Source organism: Odontesthes bonariensis, chromosome 7 (genome assembly GCF_027942865.1).
Source record: "Odontesthes bonariensis isolate fOdoBon6 chromosome 7, fOdoBon6.hap1, whole genome shotgun sequence".
Lineage (NCBI taxonomy): Eukaryota > Metazoa > Chordata > Actinopteri > Atheriniformes > Atherinopsidae > Odontesthes > Odontesthes bonariensis.
Genome location: NC_134512.1, coordinates 28729598 through 28750534, shown reverse-complemented (window position 1 = coordinate 28750534; position 20937 = coordinate 28729598). Strand labels below are relative to the sequence as shown.

Here is a 20937-nt window from a genome sequence, read left to right as displayed (position 1 = left end):
AATATAGCGCCACAATAAACCTGGTTAAAGAGGGCCGCCCGCCAACACTCACTGACTTGACAAGAATGACATTTATCAGAGAGGCAAAGAGACCTTAATAGACCTGTCCAGAGGGCCGCTGGAAGCCGTTAGAGCTCACAGAACTGGGCTTTACAGGAAAGCGCCGGAAAAAAAGCTCCTGCTGCCAGAAAAAAATGCCAAAAGGAATGTGGGAGACTTACCTCAAGAGATATGTCAAAACAGTAACTTGGGGGGAAAAAAGAAACATTTGATAAATAAGTAAGATGGACAGCTAAAATTTAAAGAGTATGGTGCATGTTGGATTTATTTAGAAAACTAAGAAAAAAGATTGACCATATTATATATTATACCACATATAATATAATATATCATATAGAGAAAATACTAACTATTTAAAAAGCCTGCCTGTTGGAAACGGCCATGGTTTTGCTTCTTTGGTCAATCACAGGGAGAAAAAAGTAACTGAACAATAGATTGATGCAAATAATTATTGTCTTTTAATGTGCACGGGTCAAAAACGAGTTAATGCAATTGTTACTTAAGCCCAGTTCGGATCTTTGCGATTAACCCAAAGGGCTGAACACCACCCAGCGCAGTCACGCGCTTTCAGAATGAATCATCCAGAACAGACGCGCAGCAGTGTAAACTGTAAACAGAGTGTGAAGCGAAAGTGGAAACTTTACACGTCGGGCTGAGGAACCAGGAAAAGCAGGTAAGACATATTTGAATGCTCCTGCTACATAATTTTGTTATTATGTGATTATTTTATGTTATATTACTGGATTTACTGACTGATATTGTAGGAATAACTCATTTGCTTATAGTTTTCAGCTTGCTGAATGCAGCTCGCTTGAGAAGTCAGGCAGTCGTTCTTTTTCGAAATTTTAATTATATGCGCCAGAGAGTTCATCACATTACACATATTTTATATGAATGAAAGTATAAGCCGGTTGCCTTGGGACGTCATGCTTATAGCTAGATATGCAATGTTACACCATTTGACAAGGAAGTCATGTTCTTGTGGTTTGTTATGTTTCCTGCATTATGTACACACTGAGCTTCACAGGAAGAATTGTACGCAAAAGCGTCCGAAGACGAAGCTGAAGTTGGCATCCGATTCACCAACCTCCAATTCGCGAATTAAAGGGATGGGCATAAAGGACCATTTCACTGCATTTTTTTTTGTTGCACTTTGATCAGCCAAAAACAAGGTCCTGTATGGAAACTACATTACTTAGACTGCTCAAATCTGGATAGAATTATTTCAGAGGCTGAAGATTCATTAAAACCTTGTCTGGGATTTGTGAAACTTTTTTCTGATTTATGAAAATGCAAAACAGGGCCATTTTACTGTTTTGTTTTTTTTTTGCATTCTGATCACCTTAAACTAGGTCCTGTATGGAATCTAAGATAGTGTTAATAAAGGGATGAAGAAGGTCCTGTCTGCACTCAGATGGGAGGTAAGATGACTCTGATGGGAGCAGGAGAAGACAAGCAGGGTCTGAAATGATGGCACATGTTAGTGGAAAGATTAATGAGATGACAGCAATAAATTTGTGATGCAGATTTCATCAAAGCATCCAATACAGAATAGGGCATATTAATGGTTGGACTATGGGGTGTCTGATGCAGGCAACAATAAAGGCTCTGGAAGTAGTCAGAAAAATGAAACGGATTGAATCGGTGGCAGAGGTTGACCACGGGCAGATGGAAGAAAGGTGAGAGAAGTCATTGTTTCTAGATAAAAGAATGTGAGAATAAAGTCAACAAGTGAAGAAGACTTGTAAGTAGTTAGTGATGTAAAATGCATGAACTTTTTCTTTTTCCTATGTAGTGAAAGACAGGAGATCCTCATGGAAATAAAGATGAACATGGGGAGGCGAGGACTTCTGTGAATTTTGGGACAAAGTAAGGTTTCACAAATTCTAAAGTGTGTTTGATATAATTTATATCATGTGGTGAATGATTAAACCCATATTTAATTATTTTTCATACAGGTTCTGGTTTTGGATGGTCCAAATGAAAAGAAGAAAGAAAGCGCAGTTGACCTTTTTGAATTTTCAATGACCAAATAAAATTTTCACAAATCATAAAATGTGTTTTAAAGACTCTGTACCCTCTTTAGAATAATTCCATCCAGATTTGAGCAGTCTAATTATTGTAGTTTCCATACATGACCTAGTTTAGGGTGATCAGAATACCAAAAATGCTATGGAATGGCCATATTCTGCATTTTCACAAATCAGAAAAAGGTTTCACAAATCCCAAACAAAGTTTTAATGAATCTACACCCTCTTTAGAATAATTCCATCCAGATTTGTGCAGTCTATGTAATGTAGTTTCCATACAGGACCTTGTTTTGGCCGATCAAAATGCAGTGAAATGGCCCTTTATGCCCATTCCGAATCGGAGGCTGGTGAATCGGATGCCAACTTCAGCGTCGTGCCACTTAGGGTAGTGGCTCTCAGGGGACTCTTGGGTATGAGGACTAGGACCCAATCTGTCTTATTTTGTGCTGATTAACTTATTGCAAATTTTAAAGTTATTTGGTTGGGTCAGTTGTTTCATGTTGAATCTATAGTTTCACTAGAATATAAGTTTATTATTAAATCATGCAACATTTAACGTGTAAAGGGTAAAAGAAAGTCCAGTCCTCTCTCAGTTGGAAGGTGTTTTTTTATATATATATATATATATATATATATATAAATAATACGTATTGCATGTTTTCCTAATGTCATGCAGCCCAACTTAAAACCTTACAATTGAAAGAGTGTGTACTTTTTCTTTTGTTTGACTCTATAGCATTAGTCTAATAATGCTGTTGCATTAAAGTGTAAAAATGCCCATTATCATTATTGTACTTAGAGTAAAATAATGACTTCCGTTTCACAGAAAATAAAACAGATTGCCAGGAAAATGGATGCTTCTGAAGAGATCAAAAAGAGTCCCGAGAGGCAGCAGTATCCTGCCTCATCCTGCATGTCCATGAAAAGCGATGTCTCCATTGAGATTGGTCCCAACTTTTCCAAAGAAACAGCTGACGGGTACGTAGGATCTGTATGGCTCTTAGATGTGATTGCACATGTAAAACCCGTTGAGGTGATTTAGATATGGTCTGCACTGCGATGGTTGCATTGTTTAGATGATTGCAGTGCAGCTGTATGTTTAAACTGAGGTGATGTGGCAGAGTCGCATGCTGTTATTTTTCTCTCTGCAGTTCAGTTTATTTTGAAAACTCAAATATGTCTTCTTCTTGTTGGTCTATGACAAACAATTCCTCTGTGAATGCTCATCATGACTTCACCATGAAGATGATGATGGTACATACAGTGCAGTGTGTTGTGGGTTTTCAGTCGCGGAGCGGATGTGGTCATGGAGTCTATTTTGCGTTTCTTGATGCGCCAAATATTTTCTATTGCACCTCGACTTCTTCTACTACATGCTGTTGTAATAGATGCAGTGTGTGTTTTATCATTGTTCTGCTGATAATATGCACGGCCTTCCATTAAAAGAAGATGTCATCCGGGTGGGAACATATGTCGCTCCAAAACCTGTATGTACCTCTCACCACTGAAGGCGCATTTCCAGATGTGAAAGTTGCCAGTTCCATGGAAGCTAATGCATCCCCAAACCATTAGAAATGAAGGCTTTTGAACTGAGCACTGATAACGAACAGGATGGTCCCCCTCCTTTAGTCCAGAAAGCACGTGGTCCATGATTTCCAAATAGAATTGCACATTTAGATTTTCCTGACCACAAACCAGTTTTCCACTTTGCCTCAGTCCATTTTAAAAGTATGTCTTTCAAGAGAAGACGTCAGTGTTTCTGGATCGTATTCGCATGTGACTTCTTCTTTACATGATAGAGCTTTAAACCTGTATTTGTGGATGGTATGTTGAACCGTGTGCATCGACAATGATTTCTGGAAGTGCTCCTGAGCCCATGCAGTGATTTCCATGCCAGAATTTTCTTTTCTTTTTGGATCTATTAGCTGACATCAAATTCAAGAAAGGCTAATGCATATTTGTGAAATAGTAAAATTTCTCACTTTTAACATTTGATATGTTTTCAAGTTTCTATAGTGAACAAAATATCGGTTTATGAGATTTACAAATCATTGTATTCTATTCGGTCAACCAATGATTTTCCTACACAACACAATTAAACTAACACTCGTATCGATATTGATTTCAGACACCAGTATGACTGTCTAGAATCAACAGACATGGATGGAAATGCCATATTCCAGGTGGGTTATGTATAATAGAGCAGCACGAGATTTCCAAGAGATCATCTTGGAAAAAACAATAAAAAACAAAGGCTGAGTCCATTTTAATATGATATTTAATAAGATACTCAAACGTAGGTTTGTATGAAAGATGCGTTAATTCTGCTTTCGTCATTGCAGTTGGCGGAGGCCCACAGTGTGAACATTCTTATCAGGGAAATTAGGCGGTATAAACGGATGCTCTTTCCACACCCATCACCATCTTCTGAGAGGGAATATCACAATCTGACTGTTGACGATGAAAGACTTGACGTGGGTGCCAGTGAGGGGGCTCTGAAGATTACACTGCATGTCTTAAATGATTTGGGGCACAGAGGGCTTGCCAACAAACTGGAGAAATGTAAGTATGAAAAACAGTACAAAGGTCCAAGATGAGCCGTCGTATGAAAAAAAAAAACCTGAAACTATAGCCTTTTTCAATTTTTAGCTTTTATAAATCAGGACATATTGAAAAAATCATTACCAGGTCGTAAAATTAGATGAGCAACAAAACATGGTGTATTACACCGTCTCAATATTTATTGAACACAAACTAAGTCGAAAGCACTTCTGAACGGCGCTGCGCGTGTGGCGACAGGCAGTGGCTGTGTGGTCTGTCCTGTTTTATCGTTTTTGTGTTGTTTTTAAGGTTGTTAGTAAGGAATCAACCAACTTGATTGGGCTTTCAACCCTCGCACCCTGAAGCTCTCTCTCCCAAACATGGAGGTTTTGTATTTCATTATTATATGGACATTGTTTGCTGTGACTCGGTGTCTGTGTGATCCCGGGAAATCATTATTTCAAATCGGGATAAAAAGAAATGCAAGAGGCGGAAACGGGGAAGGCGAGGAGGAGTCAGACAGAGGTTGAAGCGTCTGAAACTTCAACGTATACCACTCACCTCGATACTACTCTGCAACGCCCAGTCCTTTAGAAATAAGCCAACGTCATCCACCTGGAGAAATTTAGGGATGCATGCATTATGGCCTTCACCGAAACCTGGCTTACATCAACAGATCCGGAGACTGACTTGTCACGCGGTGGTTTCGGTGTGCCGATCCGATTTGACAGAGACGTTCGTGTCCCACCAGATTGAACAAAACCATAGACTTATGTTACGGTTTAAATAAGAGTGCTTATAAGACTGTTGCACTCCCTCCCGTTGGCTCGTCCGATCACAATACAATCCTTCTTAAAGCAATACAATGTAACTTCTCAAAAAGCCCATTATGGAGCTCCCCCTACAGGCTTGGAGGTAATGTACGGTTAGACACTGTCGTAAATCTCTTTCTCCTCCTTGCTTCATCAGTCAACGTCTTCTTCTGTTTCTTCGGTGCCTCTGCCATGATGATCGTACTGACAATGTTGCGCTAGCTTAGCCTTATACCTGGGAGCGTGAGAGGAGTCTATTTGTTTTTGCGGGAGGTGTGCCAGAAAGCAAGTTGAAGTACTTCCGCTCAGCTCCCGGGCCGGTCCAGCAAAGTTACATAGCGCAGTTATTCCAACTCAGACCCCCGAAGGGCATAGGAGACAGGCCAATCGTAATAATAAAACTCATTCTAGCTGCACAATTTTTTTCAAGCTGTTATTTTAAGGTAGAAATGTTACATAGTATTGCTTTAACCCCACCTACAAGTCACTCCTCAAACAGGGCAAGAGAACAACCAGACAGGTGGAGATGTGGACCGATCGATGAGCTCAAAGGAGCCCTCGAATGTACGGACTGGAATGTTTTTAACTCTTCTGATCTTGATGAGAAGACTGAGGTGATATCCTCTTATGTAAGGTATTTAAAGGAGTCTGTTATCCCAAACAAACATGTGAAGGTGTTTCCCAATAACAAACCTTGGTTAAATAGAGCAGTAAAGGATGCACTGCACAGGAAACATGAGGCCTATTTACATGGTGGAGGCAGAGAAGAATAATCAGAAGCTAAAAAAGAAGTTGGATATGAAATTAGGAGGGTCAAATTACAATATAAACAAAAAATTGAGGAGAAATTTCATAGCAATGACTTAAAGGAGAATTCCGGCTATTTTACAAACATATCCCATCTGTTGGAGACCCAGGAAAGTTGGCCAAAGGGAAATAACACGAGAAATTTTCATGCCCGCTGCGCAAAGTTGTCCAATTGCGCTGATTTCCATGAAAGCGGGCTCTATCGGGCAAGCTTTTAACCTTTCCTGAGGCTCTTAACGTGTATCAAAATACGTTTTACCGAATTGGCCGTGGTGTCAGTAGCAATACAATTCAACCCAGGGGCTAACCATACCATTAGCTAGCACAGACATGATACATTTTGAGATTTCAAAAACAGCGCACCTACCTCTCTCAGCTTCCGTTTTCCACAGGCGTGCGCACAAATCGATCGCCGAAGTCATACACTATAGTAATCCAAAATTGTCTTTTTTAACTTTTTGCTTAATCTCATTTTATGGAAATTTGTCGGTTAAAAACAAAAATTGTCTGCTCAAAATTGTGAGAGACGCAAATAAGATAACTGGCATGCAGCAGCTCTCTCTCTCAGAGATCTTTGACAGAGGAGACTTACAGAAGGCTCGGTCCATCTTGTCTAGCCTTGATCACCCATTGTTGGAGGAATTCATTTCTCTGCCATCTGGACGGATATATAAGCTACCTCGGGCACGTACAAATAGGTATAAATTTTCCTTTGTTCCACGTGCAATCAATTTGCACAATCCTTAAATGCACTGTTCTTGTGGCATCTTTTATCTTTTATACACTTTATTATACTCTCTGATATTTATATTCTTACTTCGTTTAGGATTGTTCAAATCAAGTTTGGTTGTGCTGTACTCTGCAACATTGTTTTATGTCACATTTTTATTTATTGTTGTTGTGCTAGTTGCACTGCAAATCAAATTTCCCCTGGAGGGACAATGACGCTCTGAACTGAACACAATGCCAAGGAGGAAAGACATCAGCAGTGGTCTTAGAGAAGCAATTGCTGCTGCCCATTCAATTAATTTTCATTTATATAGCGCCAAATACAACAAATGTCATCTCAAGACACTTAAATAATAATGTCCAATTCAAGCCAATTGGAATTCAATTCATTGTAATCATAATTATTTATAAAATAATCCAATTCATTCATATAGAGCCAATTCAAAAACAAATTACTAGCTAAGGAAACCAACAGATTCCACCGAAACTTGTCTTCAGTCCAATCTCCCGTCCTGAGCGTGCCTGAGGCGACTGTGGAAAGGAACGACTCCCTTTTAACAGGAAGAAACTTCTGGCAGAACCAGACTCAGGAAGGGTGGCCATCCGCCTCCACCAGCTGGGGTTTGAGAGGACAGAAAAGAGGGGGACAACAAACACTGTAACACCATTCAAAGGATACCTGTTGGAACAGGGAAACACGAGTTAATTACCACAATAATGTCACATGTACATACTATCATTTGAGAAATTAAACTGGGGGAAAAAGAGAGTAAAGTGAGGAAAGGTGTGACAGATTCATCGGTTCAGCACATTGAATGTGAGTGGGCAGGGCTCAGAGGCTAAGACTTAGCAGAGGTGGGGTTAGCACGACGTGTTACACATGTTTACACTGCAGATCTGATTATTGAGTGAGTTATTTTTAAACAAAATGCCGGGGTTGTGTTTTTGAACAGGTAGTGACGTCAGACACCCAAGTCTATTATGCTCTTAATCTAAGAAAACATTCTTTTTTCCATTATATTTCTCCTTTTAAGACCTGGTGTAGACTAGAATAATTTTGTCATGTCCTGAAACTTCAATAGAGAATTTATTTTCATTTATCACTCAACTGTAACGCATGATTTTGAGGTTTCAGCGCTGAAGCTGATGCACCGACATTACGTTCTTGTTTTTTATCTTACAGCCGTCTATGGTGAGCTTGACGTCTGTCAGCGTAAACTCAGACGGAGATTGAAAAAGTTTGAATACATTTACGAGGGTGTGGCACAGCATGGGCACCAGACGCTTCTCAGCAAGGTTTACACAGAGCTCTACATCACAGAGGGAGTCGGTGGAACTATCAATAATGAACACGAGATCAGACAGATTGAGGCAAAAACCAGGGCCGCATCGATCGAGGACAAGCCGATCAAATGCGAAGACATCTTTAAGCCTCTTTGTGGACAAGACAGAGTTGTCAGAGTCATCCTGACTAAAGGAATTTCCGGCATTGGGAAAACTATCTCTGTGCAGAAGTTTAATCTGGAATGGGCAGAAGGAAGAGCCAACCAGGATATCCAACTCCTTATCAATCTTCCATTTCGGGAACTAAATCTGATAAAGGGCCTCAACACACTGACACAGCTCCTTCATCATTTTCTTGCAGAGGCAAAAGAGTCTGGAATTTCCAGTTTTGGCAAGTACAAACTCGTCCTGATATTCGATGGTCTCGATGAGTGCCGGCTTCCCCTGGACTTTGCCAGCAACAAGCCGTGTTGCTGTGACTCGGAGCGAGCGTCCGTGGATGTTCTCCTGACAAATCTCTTCAGAGGGAACCTGCTCCCCTCTGCCCACATCTGGATCACCTCCAGACCTGCAGCTGCCAATCGCATTCCAGTTGAACTCGTCGATCGCGTGACAGAGATACGAGGGTTCAACGACCCCCAGAAGGAAGAGTACTTCAGGAAAAAAATCTCCGACCAGAACGTGGCCAGTAGAGTCATCTCGCATGTTAAGTCCACCAGGAGCCTGCATATCATGTGCCACATACCAGTCTTCAGCTGGATATCTGCCACTGTGCTGCAGAGCATTTTGACAGAAATGGAAAGAAAGAATGAGGGCAAAGGAGAAATGCCCAACACGCTGACACAAATGTACACTCACTTCATGGTGTACAACTCAGTGATCGGTAGTCGAAAGTATTCAGCGGGAGGTGAGGCATCGGAAACGGAGTCCAAGGTCAAAATCGACGAAGAGATGATCTTGAAGCTTGGAAAACTGGCTTTTGAGCATCTGATGAAGGGCAACATGATCTTCTATGAGAACGAATTGTGCAAGTACAACATCAACATCAGTGATGCTGCCATATATTCAGGGATGTTCACACAGATCTCCAAGATGGATTTTGGATTTCACCTGGAGAAGGTCTACTGCTTTGTGCATCTCAGCATTCAGGAGTATTTAGCGGCGGTGTATGTCTTTCACACATTCGTCTCCACAAATCAAAACCTGCTGAATCCACAAGAAGCCTCGACAGTCCAGGAGGTGCGCGGCGAGGCGACCCGCCTTCTGGAGAGTGCAGTGGATGAGGCCCTGCAGAGCCAGAACGGCCACCTCGATCTTTTTCTCCGCTTCCTTCTTGGCCTCTCACAGACTTCCTGTCAGACTTTGTTGAAAAGTGTTCTCATCACAATGGGGAGCAGTTCAGACGGAAAGGAGGAAATTATTGAGTACATCAAGGGGAAGATCAAGCTAAATCCCCCCGTAGAGAGATGCATCAACCTCTTTCACTGCCTAACTGAGCTCAATGATCAGTCTCTCTTGGAGGAAATCCAAAGGTGCATGAGCTCTGGCTGTTTGCCGGAGACCGAGCTGTCACCATCGCAGTGGTCTGCTCTGGTCTGTGTCCTGCTGACGTCAAAGGAACCGCTGGTTGAGTTTGACCTGAGGAAATTTTCGCGATCAGAGGAGGGTCTGCTGAGGCTGTTACCGGTGATTAAAGAAGCCAAAGTAGTGTTGTAAGTAAAGACGGGCAATATACTAACGATGATGTGCAGTACACTTAACTGTATAAAGTGCTTCAAAATAAATTTGAATGCACGACTTTTACTTGTAACAAGAAACACACCATGGTGCTTCTACTTTCATTTTATTGAGATGAAAAATATTCTCATATTCTTGTTGTCTTGAACCTAAACAATCAGCCACCTGAAATACAATATGGCTAAATTTGTAGTCACATTGTTTCTCATTTTTGAAGGCTTAAAGAATGCAACCTGACAGAGAAATGCTGTGAAATACTTGGATCACTTCTGAGTAGTTCAAGTCTGAAAGAGCTGGACCTGAGTGACAACGATCTGCAAGATGCAGGCGTGAGACTGCTGTCCGCCGGGCTGGCAACTCTGACGTGCCAGCTGGAAAAACTGAGGTTGGGAATGAGTGCAGAATAAATATATGACTGTTTAAAGGCATGGTTGGTAATCCTGTTCAGAAACACATTTTGTAATACTGGGTGAAATGGTCCGTCTGTCCTGAGAGAAATCTATACAAGATGTATTTAGAAAAAGGGACGAAAATAATCAGACCTCTGTGGCAGCTGCAGGACTGAGAAAAAGCTGACCAATCCGAGATCAGCGTCCCGCTGATCTCGGATTGGAGCGCCTACAAAAACCAATCAGATGCCTCTGCTTTCTGCCTACGCCCCCCTCTGTCGGCTCCCTGCTCCGTGTGCGCATGCGGTTCTACCGGCTTTGGATGAAGCACTGACGGAATGGGGAGGGGGGGGTGGAGCTTAGAGGAGGGGACACTTTCGAATCTTGCTAGCTCTCTTGCTAGCTCTCTAGGATTACCTACCATAGCTTTAACTTAAAGACATGGTAGGTAATCCTGTTCAGAAACACATTTTGTAATACTGGGTGAAATGGTCCGTCTATCCTGAGAGAAATCTATACAAGATGTATTTAGAAAAAGGGACGAAAATAATCAGACCTCTGTGGCAGCTGCAGGACTGAGAAAAAGCTGACCAATCCGAGATCAGCGTCCCGCTGATCTCGGATTGGTCGCCTACAAAAAACCAATCAGATGCCTCTGCTTTCTGCCTACGCCCCCCTCTGCCGGCTCCCTGCTCCATGTGCGCATGCGGTTCCACCGGCTTTGGATGAAGCACTGACGGAATGGGGAGGGGGGGGTGGAGCTTAGAGGAGTGGACACTTTCGAATCTTGCTAGCTCTCTTGCTAGCTCTCTAGGATTACCTACCATAGCTTTAACTTGTATCTTGGGTCAGTTCTACTGTGATTTTGAAAGATAAAATTAGAGATCACAATTGGTGAATTCGAATGCATTTGCTTTGATTTCAGGCTACAGTTCTGTGGAATCACAGAGACCGGTTGTGACGTTTTGGCTACAGCTCTGAAGACCAACCCCGCTCACTTAAAGGAGCTGGACCTGAGTTACAATCACCCAGGCCAAGTCGGGATGGAGCTGCTGTCCACTCTACAGAAGAACAATGAACGCCTCTCTGTTAGGTATTAAACATCCAAAGTTGGTTCAAAGACTATTTTTCACTTTAAAAAAAAAAGGGAAAAATACCCTAAAACATCTTTGATTTTTCCTAGGTTGGACGGCAATGGAGAGTGCTACTTAAAATCAGCTTTAAAGAAATGTAAGTGGGTTTTTTTCGTGGACTATTTTGCTATCGCATGTAGTCAAACTGTTGATCCTTAAATATGTTAACCTTAAAGTTTGTGAGAAACAAGATGTTTATGTCACTCCCTGCTGCCAGATGCACGCGAGCTGACTCTAGAGCTGAACACGGCCGATTCACACTTGTCCTTTTCTGAAGACAACAAACAAATCACACGAATGGAAACCGCTCAGCCGTACCCCGACAACCCGGACAGATTCACAGACTGGGGACAAGTGCTTTGTAGAGAGGGCCTGCAGGACCGCTGCTACTGGGAAGTGGAGTGGAGCGGGGACTGGATAGGCATAGGAGTAGCTTATAAAGGAATCAGCAGGAAGGGAAAAGGGAACGAACCTGTCCTCGGCTACAATGAAAAGTCCTGGAGTCTGCGCTACTGTCGCGGCAAGTACACTGCCTGGTACAATAAGAGTGATGCGCCCATATCTGTCCCCTACTTCAGCTCCAGGAGGGTTGGAGTGTTTTTAGACTGGTCAGCTGGTACTCTGTCCTTTTATGCCGTGTCGTCGCAGTCTACGACTCACCTGCACACTTTCAGCACCAAATTCTCTGAGCCTCTGTATCCAGGCTTCAGGCTAGGGTTTGCCGGTTCTATGTTAACGTTGTGCACCCCGAAATCCCCCTCAATGCCTGCGAACATAGAATAAATCAAGGCTGAGAAAAAAAGACCAATGTAATGGAGAAAATGAAGGGACTTCAGAGGGTTTTGTGTCAGAAACTGTATGCTATAAACCAACAGTAAGTATACTTCACATCAAATTCTGGAGGACAGTTTGAGTAGTGTAAATACATCAGGCCGTTTATGTTTGGGCACTGACATAGTGTTTATCTCATCTGCTAACGACTTATGTAAATTATTCAAGAAATATGGGCTTACAGTTGAGACTGTCAGTTTAAAATTGAGAGTATACACACTCAAAGTGGGGAAAGAGATTAGGAATTACAGCGCTTCATTATGTAGAAACTTCTTTCCAGGAACTCGAACTTCCTTCAGTCTGCTTTACAGCCGAGTCTGAGCAGACGGCGTTTATTCTGCCTTTTCTGTTCTAGAGGTTTATGAATGATTTGCACCTCTGTTTTTCCTCTTGTGAAGCCGTCCCTTTATGGTAGACTTAGAGAATCAATCAATCAATCTTTATTTATATAGCGCATTTCATACCACAGGCAACTCAATGTGCTTAGAGAAGGACATTTCTGCTCCCTGCAGAAGACACTTCAGTATTTCTTCCCTCCACTAAAGAAATAATCTTGAAATCATCCACCACTGTCATCGTCTGTGACCACTCCTAATGTCCCAACCCTCTTAGACAGATTTGACTTTTGCAGCCTAAAGATGGCCCGATTCAACTGGCAATTGCTCCTTTGACCTCATGCCATGGCTTCACAGAAACAGCCTCCAAATCCAAATGTCCCACTTGAAATCAGCTCCAGAACTTTAACCTGGTCAGTTACTGATGAAAGAAAGACAGAGTATTTCACATGCCGTATATTGATGAGCTGTCAAACTTAAGCCCAAACTGATTGAATAACCTGAATGTAAATATAGTTTTGAGTATCCTAATACACCCATGCCCACCCTGCGTGTTGTTAAACCTTCTCCACAGGCAGCATGTTGCTGTCATTTCTGTGCACTGAACACTCCTTGTAGCGACTAAGTCCCATACTGTAGCACTTCTGGCTGCTAATCGTTTGCTGACAGGCATCATTTTTACATGAACTCGTATCAGCGATTTATTTTCTTTCCATTTCCATCAAAGAAAACAAAATAAACTTTAATGGCTCCTATCCCCCCCCACACTCGTTTTTTTTCTTTATAAATCAGGGCAACTGAATCAAAACTAGGATTTAGTTGAGTTGTAAATATAATTAGTATTAGTAGGAAAGATACAAATGTTGCCATTTTTTTATTTCAGAGGACCAAACAGGGAAGTGTAAGTGTCACTATGTACCTAAGTGGCTGCCATCCAACAGTGGAAGTCTACTAAATGATATAAAGGGTTGTAAATATCTCTGTCAGATAAAAATCTAAATAAACAAATAAATGTTTCTGATGACTTATTTTGTTTGGCTCTTTTTCTCATGCTATAGTAAGTATTACAGTATTAGTAGTTAAGCTCACGATGGATAAGTCAGTTTCACTTTAATGTTCACCATTAAAGTGAAACTCTCTATCAACTGGCATTAGTCATGGAAACACTGAGAAAGCAGATGCAAGTATAAAAGTATAATCTGAGTTAAAGATGTTGTAAATGTTCACTTTGAAACAAAACCGACCCAAACAGCAAATCTTCTGTATTCTCCATTTTTTTAAATTTATTTCAGTGACGTGTGTGTTCAGATGATTTTGTAGATTTTCAGGTGCACTCGAGTTAACCGACAGCAATTCTGTTCATTGGTTGGCAGTGTTGAGAAAAAATGACAGCAGACACATCTCAAGCCAAACAGTGTAATAAATAAGCGATTTCTGTCCAAACATTTCCACAGCAATCTGAGCGTGTTGACTCATCTCAAAACTACAGACCTAACTCCAGAGCAGGTAAAAAACAATAATTATAATTATTCCAACCCACTCAGGTTATGAATTATTACTGAACTGTGCAATCAGAGTGCAGAAGCAAGAAAACTGGGTAGTATTTGAAAGCTGTGAATCAAAAACTCTTTAAAATTGTGTCATGTGCTCTTTCATTAAAAAATAAACAATTTGTTTTAAGTTAATTTGCTGAAAAGTGTAGCGATCCTTCCATCTGATGCTTCCGTCGGTCGCTCCTGTGTTTCAGTGCTCTGCGGCTGCTTTGGCTGAGGAGAAGAAGAAAAAAGTCGCTGCATCAGTAGAACTTACTTATAGACAAAAGACATTTTTAGTTTGCAGCTGTGGTGCCGATACAGATTAAACGCACGTTTGATGTGTGTCCGAATATTTAATTTGAATAAGATGTGATTTTCATTATTATTTGATTAAATGTGTGATAAAATAAACGATGACAGTGATTTTCTACAATAGTCTGACTCGGGTCAAACATTAGACTCATTCACAGCAGAGCAATGTTAGATTCCCAAGTAAGAAAGCAGGTGCACAAATCCCTCTGCATGTGTCTAAGTACTTTTCTTTCTTTTTTTTTTATTTTTTTTTTTTTTATTTAAACACAGAAAACACACACAACCTGCACCAAAACACCAGAAGGCAACATTTCAACAAAACAGCATTTTTTGTACCTCAGCCACTCGCTGGCACTGGTCTCACAAAGACTGACCGACTGAGGCTTAACTCGAACAAACTAACTGCAGTTAGACATCTGAATGCGCCTCTAACTCGTTTAGTTCTTGAATATCTTGCGTAGGACTAATTTGCAATGGATCCTGGGTAAATTACTCCATAATGTTTAGGCCCTATGCACTGCATCAGTCATACTGTATATGTAACAATACAAACAGATCAATAAAAGTAAAACTTGTTATTTTACTCTAAATTGAACCTGGGTAGATATGGTGGGTTGTCTCAAAATAAGTCTTTATTTTTGTGTCAGTCTAAATTACATCAGACTGATCTACCAACTTCACACCATTCAAACAAGTCGGAAGTCTTTGTGAAACCTGCCCCTGATTTTGTGACTTGGCCATCACCAGAAATAAATAACTTAGGACTGTGCACAAATGTTCTGGCGACTTGCCTCAAATAAGGAGGGCAAGTGTCTATCAGGTATATCACTTGCAAATTACTTCAAAAAGAAAGAAAAAAAAAAGCTCCAGTTTAGGGTTTGAGACCCTCTGGCCAACAAACAAACAGACACACGAATGATTACAATGAGTCCTCACAACAAAGGAGGAAGGTCAGGGACGGTCTACCTGAACCGGACATGCTCACCATCTCTCCAGCCACTCAGTCCCTACACACCAGGGACAATGATGTGATCACACGTTGCCAGTCTGAGATGTAGTTCAGAGACTTATTTTTGCTAAACCTTCTTTTGCGTTTCGTTTCACTGTGTGTGATTTTGCTCTACCTAACAGAGGTTTTTCCACATTTCCGGTTGCCTTGCTTAGTTATGGGCTTGTTTGACAGCCGATGTTCTCTGAATAAGTCAGGATTGTAAAAGTGCCTCCAGAAGGTTCGTGCTTTTTAATGTCTGATGCTCCTGTATCACGTTCCAAAAAGGCGAGAGCGTAAAGTTTGCGCGTGTCACTGACTAACCTGCGACCAGTTTGCTCTTGCGTGAGGCCTCTGAGGCCAGCGCGTGGGACACACTCCTGATTTTCTCCTGCTGCTGCAGAACTGAATCCAGTTCGCTGAAGTCCAGCTGCGCCGATGCTTGAATGTTCTGAACACTGAAAAGACAAACACAACTATTAGACCATTAGACTATTAGTGAATTAATTCAGAGAGTTCATTCCTAATGGCCTTTTTTAAATAAACCAGTGGTAAAATAATCACTGTGAAACGGTTTCTAATGTATTATCGTTAGATGGTTAGGCGGTCTTAACTAAAATATTAGCGTGTTCTCCATGTAAGAGCAGAGACAGTTTTGTAGATTAGTTTAGCCCCAGTGGACAAACAAAACCTCTCTGGTACAGCTGAGTGTTGTGTACCTGGACTTGGCTAGAAGGGTCTTGATGCGCTCGGCCCGACGGGATCGTTCCTCCAGCTCCTCGGGACTCAGAGGTTCCTCTGGGTCAGACTCTACATAACGCTCTGGGATGAGAACCTTTTGCGGTTTGGACAGCTGCACATTGGACAGACAGAAGACACCCACCCCTTTTTTTTAAAGGCTGGTTTTGGGTAACAGACAGGTGGTCAGAAGGTTTATATTTACTCTGTTACTATTATTTCATGTACTCTAAACCCTTTCTTTCATGAGAAAAAAATGGATTTGAAGGACAAAACAAGACTGAAACAAGAACTGCAAGGTTCAGATTTAACCTGAAATATTAGAGCCGTGGAACTTTTAAGAAGAAAAATGTCTCATGTGCTGCCGGCTCTATCCACAAACTGCCCGAGCAGCACTGTCATCTGTTTTTCCACGACTAATGAGATGTGCTTCTACCTCTCGGCTGATGTCCAGGTCATAGTCGAAAGGTTCCACGTCCACCTCTTGTACGCGTGTGGCCGTTGCTATCACCCAGCCGTCTGACGGCATCCTCCCCCTCTCTTTTAAGTGATGCAAGCCTTCATCGCTCTGGCCTTCGGCTCCAGGTCTCTCCTCCCGCCAGTCAAACACCTTGCGAGGGGCAGAAGTCAGGATTAGAGTTAGCCGAAGGACTGCCAAAAAATACATTTGCCTGCATCATCTTTGTTTTTAAGGAGAACAGTTTAATCAAACATCATCAGTATTTCTTGAATTATATCCGACTGATTTTGCATGTTTAACATTAAATGAAGTGATAAGTATGAAATGTGGGATTTTATGTTTCCTCCTAACACTGTGCCGTCAGATATCCTAGAAGAAGAGTAAATTAAGACATCATTAGTTGATAAACTAATGTGAGAAGCTAAAGCCTTTAGTTGTAGACCATAGTGGTTTTTTCAGAGCTTACGCTTTATTAGTTAATTATTCAGTTATTCAACTCGTAGCAAATTAATTGGCATCAATTCTGATCTTTCATAATTGCTCAGAATTCTTTTCAAGCAAAAATGTTTAAGATTTTACTGATTCCAGCCACTTGTTTGAAATCCTTTTCACTTTGCTAACAAGTCCAAGGGATGTTCTCTGTGTTACAAAACACGCACTTTTAGAAAATGCACAATCACGAGGAGCACGGATGGGTTTTTAGGGGATTAAAAAAATGCTAGAGTGGGACTTTAAAACAAGTCGTCTTTGACTAAACTCTAACATACACGGAGCAGTGGACGGGAAAGGAAGCAGCAATCTCTTTATAAAACAGTTAGCTTTTTTTTTTTTAATGGACACTTGAAAACTCTTTGGTTTGTATGAACAGGGTCACCTCCACCATGGTCTCACTAGTCCGCAAAATCTATTCCAAGATGTTCTGAAAGTCTCTACAGCACGTATCGGTGTACAATATGAGTCAGCTCTCTGGTTGCGTCTGTAGTGTCACTGCAGTGAGTTAGTTGTAAGGCAGCCAGAGGCGGGTGTATATATTTTATCTGTATGTATAGACAAATATTGGTGGGTGTATTTTTTTTTTTTAACCACAGAAGGGATGCGATTGGTTTGTGCTTCTAGAAGCTGTAATCACACATCTTTTTCTCTAATGTACATCAGCACATTTATACAAAAACATTTGGACTCTCGTTGTCTGACGAGCTGTTGTGTAGGCGTGTTTGTGTGGTGATCGGTACTTGGGTAATCATCCAAGGAGCATCAAAGCCATGCATGCATCCTTCCCGCTCCAGTAGCCGGCAGCAGGTCTGATGTGTCGGTTTGCTCACATGCTCTGAGAAACACTGCATCCCATGCCTTGTTGTGCTCGGGACAATCAATCGTATACAGAAGGATACAAGGAGAGAGAAAACCATGCAGACACGCATTCATCAAACCTCCACCAGATTAGGAAGAAAACAGCCAAGAGGTTCAGAAGCAAGAAACTCTTTATTGTCGAGTGCAAATCTCTACATGATAGAAAAGAAAAGGGAAAAGAGTTGTGTGTTGCTTCTCAATTACACAGAATGAGGTGGCGATTAACAGTTCACTTCTCTAAGTTCCCTACAATCTAATCAACTGAGCAACCTCCTGCTGCTAAGTCTGTCACCGTTTCTCTTTTTCATCTGATTTTCATCCGATATACTGTAGTGTGGTGAAATGAAAGCAATATGGCGGAATAGCTTTGGAGATAAATACCTGTCAGCAAAGAAGGAGCGGACAGCAGCACCATGTAAGAGTTTCAGTCATTTCAGTCACTAAATATATCTTAGTTTTGAACTGCTAACCTGACACCTAAATGTTACTGAAAAAGATGAATTACAAAGGAAAAAGTCAGATATTGCCACATGACTTGCGCCGTCCCTCTTAAACCTTCCTCTCAGATCTCCCATGACAGAGTTGCCCGCTCCTTTTTCACACTCATTTCTTTATTGCATTTCAGCCCAGTTCCTCGAACCTGCCCGGTGTATTTATGCTGCATAAAACAGCGCAGCATAGGCCACTTAAAAGTACTCAGGCCTGAGTACGGCTTCATACTCCAAATTTAAATGTGGCAACACAATGATCAACTGCTGTCAAACGATATTAGTTTCAATGGTGTAAACACATTAGATGCTGGTGGAGTACAGTACAAAATAAATACACTCTGGTGTCATCCTTATAAAGAGATGTGAAGTAGTAGCAGAACATGACAAACTATGTATTGCTTAGTGTAACAGGAATAGTTGATTTAAAGGATTTATGGTGAATGTAACTCACAGCAGTCTGGTTACTTGTGTGTGTTAGTGAGTAATCAGAATACCAACCTGGAAGTTATTATGTTTGAGTTTTAACTTCAAGGAAGAGTTTAAAAATTTTAACTTGAATATATTTTTTCCACCCAAGCATGTTAGCACTGCTAGCATTCCTAACTCAAATCACCTGAAATCAAGGGGCTCAACTAGCTGTAAATCAGATTGTATCTGAATGTCAGATTACTCCTTTCTGGATTAAAAACTGCAAGGCCTCCGAATCTCCCTGACTAAAATCTGCCGTTACACGTAAAAGCAGCCTTAAAAGTGGCTCTTGCATTGTTCCTATATGATTCTGTAGTGTGGGGACACGTGCTTCAAACAAACCGCGACTGACGAAAATTGTGATTCAGGAGGTAAATTTGGGACAAAGGCAAAATGATCGTCAACAGAACAAGGCACTTAGAATTCATTTGAAGAAAAGAAAGCAGAGCGGTGTGATCATGATTTGTGCCACTAGCATTGCCTCTTTCTTCACGTCATCAACCTGAAAACTTTGTGTTTACTTTTCCCAACATTCCTCCCACTCCTCTATAAGCTCTATATACCAAATCTCTACAAAATAGAACTGTACAGCTGTATACTGAAAATATCACTCAGTAAATAAATAAAAGTGTACAAATACACAGAATGTAGATGTACATAAATGGGCTCTTCTCTCTACTTTCTGTTGATTGAAACAGAGAAGGGAAGGCAGAGCGATGCCTTCCACTTCCTCCTCTTCTTAGTGGATTTACATTCAGAATTGTGTCAGTGAGATCCCACCGGGGGAGGGGGGCAGTGGTAATAAAGTTCTCTTAAACCTCCGAACCTTTAAAAAAATAAAATAAACAGGGAGCCACTTCGTTCTTGTCCAAATATAGCCAAGTATTCTCCCAAATCCCCTTTGCTCGTTTCGTCTCCCACTGTTCTTAAAGCGTTAACCAAGCTAGCTAGCTAGCTAGCTAGCTGTAGTGAGTCCTGCTCATGGATGTACATCCATGGTCCTGCTTTAGTTTGTTAGTTGCTAGCAGCTACAATCAACAACCACTGGTTACACAAGGCACAGAGTGCTAGTGTGTTAGCATTCTCGCAAGGTTGTTATGTGGTTGGGGGCTGGAAAGGGGCATAGCAGCACGGGTGGAGAAGTTGGTGCTCCCTGTGTCTGCTGCTGCTGCGCGGGGGGTAACGTACGGAGGCCGCAGAGTCGGAGGTGCTGGAAGGCAGCCTTGAGGAGGAGGAGGAGCGCTGGGTTGTGTTAGTGGAGGAGGACAGGCCCGTGCAGGAGCGGTCGCCCTGGCTCAGGTTCCTCTTGCGCTCGCGAACCAGCGCCCTCTGGTGGCGCTTCATCCGCTCCAGCTGCTCCTCCGCAGTCATCCGGCCCCGAGAATGGCCGCTCTGGAGCTGCGACGCCTCAGTAGGTGATGACAGACGCTCCAAGGCACTCTTGGGTCTCTCCTAGAGAGACAAGGACAGAGAGAAGATACAGGAGGAATGGCAGTAAGGATGGGACGTGCATGAAAGAGAGAGGATGGATGGTTAGTCGAATATGAGAAGATGAAAGAGGACAGAAAGTAAGACACGCAGATTAAAGAGAAAACAGTGAAACAGCGGCATTAATCAAAAGGATTGACGTAAAACAATTCACTAACCACAACAAATGCATATTTACCCGAGTACGGATACAAAGATCACAGTCAGGCTTCAAATTTCAAACCCAAACACTGCCATAAAACATAAGACTGAAACATGATTTCTAATAAAACCAGACATATCTGGAGTTAATGGGTCAGCAAGAGAACAATAAACCTACAGTCAGAGTTGTCAGTGGCTGCGTTTACACAGACAACAACATTTTAATAATACCCCGGGCTAAGATCCTTCCCTGAACTGCGATGCAAACAGCACGTTCT

The 20937-nt window shown here is 41.7% G+C and overlaps 2 protein-coding genes across 10 annotated transcripts in view; one reads left to right on the top strand and one right to left on the bottom strand.

The window, feature by feature from the left end:
- Positions 1-677: 677 nt before the first annotated feature.
- Positions 678-13703, top strand: LOC142384309 (NLR family CARD domain-containing protein 3-like). The gene is made up of 9 exons (XM_075470461.1): positions 678-733; positions 2917-3068; positions 4219-4273; positions 4433-4652; positions 8163-9975; positions 10218-10385; positions 11315-11482; positions 11573-11619; positions 11740-13703. Exons 2-9 carry the CDS (start codon positions 2941-2943, stop codon positions 12303-12305), a joined length of 3165 nt encoding a protein of 1054 aa, XP_075326576.1. The 5' UTR covers positions 678-733; positions 2917-2940; the 3' UTR covers positions 12306-13703.
- Positions 13704-14090: 387 nt separating this feature from the next.
- LOC142384308 (pleckstrin homology domain-containing family A member 7-like) overlaps positions 14091-20937 on the bottom strand; it is a 127663-nt gene continuing 120816 nt past the window's right edge. For all 9 annotated transcript variants that reach the window (XM_075470451.1, XM_075470456.1, XM_075470452.1 and 6 more), the window contains 5 exons: positions 20219-20482; positions 16698-16871; positions 16243-16376; positions 15848-15981; positions 14091-14454 (listed from right to left, as the gene is read on the bottom strand). In XM_075470451.1, coding sequence (XP_075326566.1) covers positions 14432-14454; positions 15848-15981; positions 16243-16376; positions 16698-16871; positions 20219-20482 — 729 coding nt within the window. In that variant the 3' untranslated portion in view covers positions 14091-14431. The remainder of the gene's footprint in view (positions 14455-15847; positions 15982-16242; positions 16377-16697; positions 16872-20218; positions 20483-20937) is intronic.

Excerpts from the sequence above, each read along its gene's own strand:
- LOC142384309 (XM_075470461.1), top strand. The coding sequence starts at position 2,941 with ATGGATGCTTCTGAAGAGATCAAAAAGAGTCCCGAGAGGCAGCAGTAT. Across the intron at positions 9,976-10,217 it reads AAAGAAGCCAAAGTAGTGTT|GCTTAAAGAATGCAACCTGA; the intron begins GTAAGTAAAGAC and ends TCATTTTTGAAG. Across the intron at positions 11,483-11,572 it reads AATGAACGCCTCTCTGTTAG|GTTGGACGGCAATGGAGAGT; the intron begins GTATTAAACATC and ends GATTTTTCCTAG.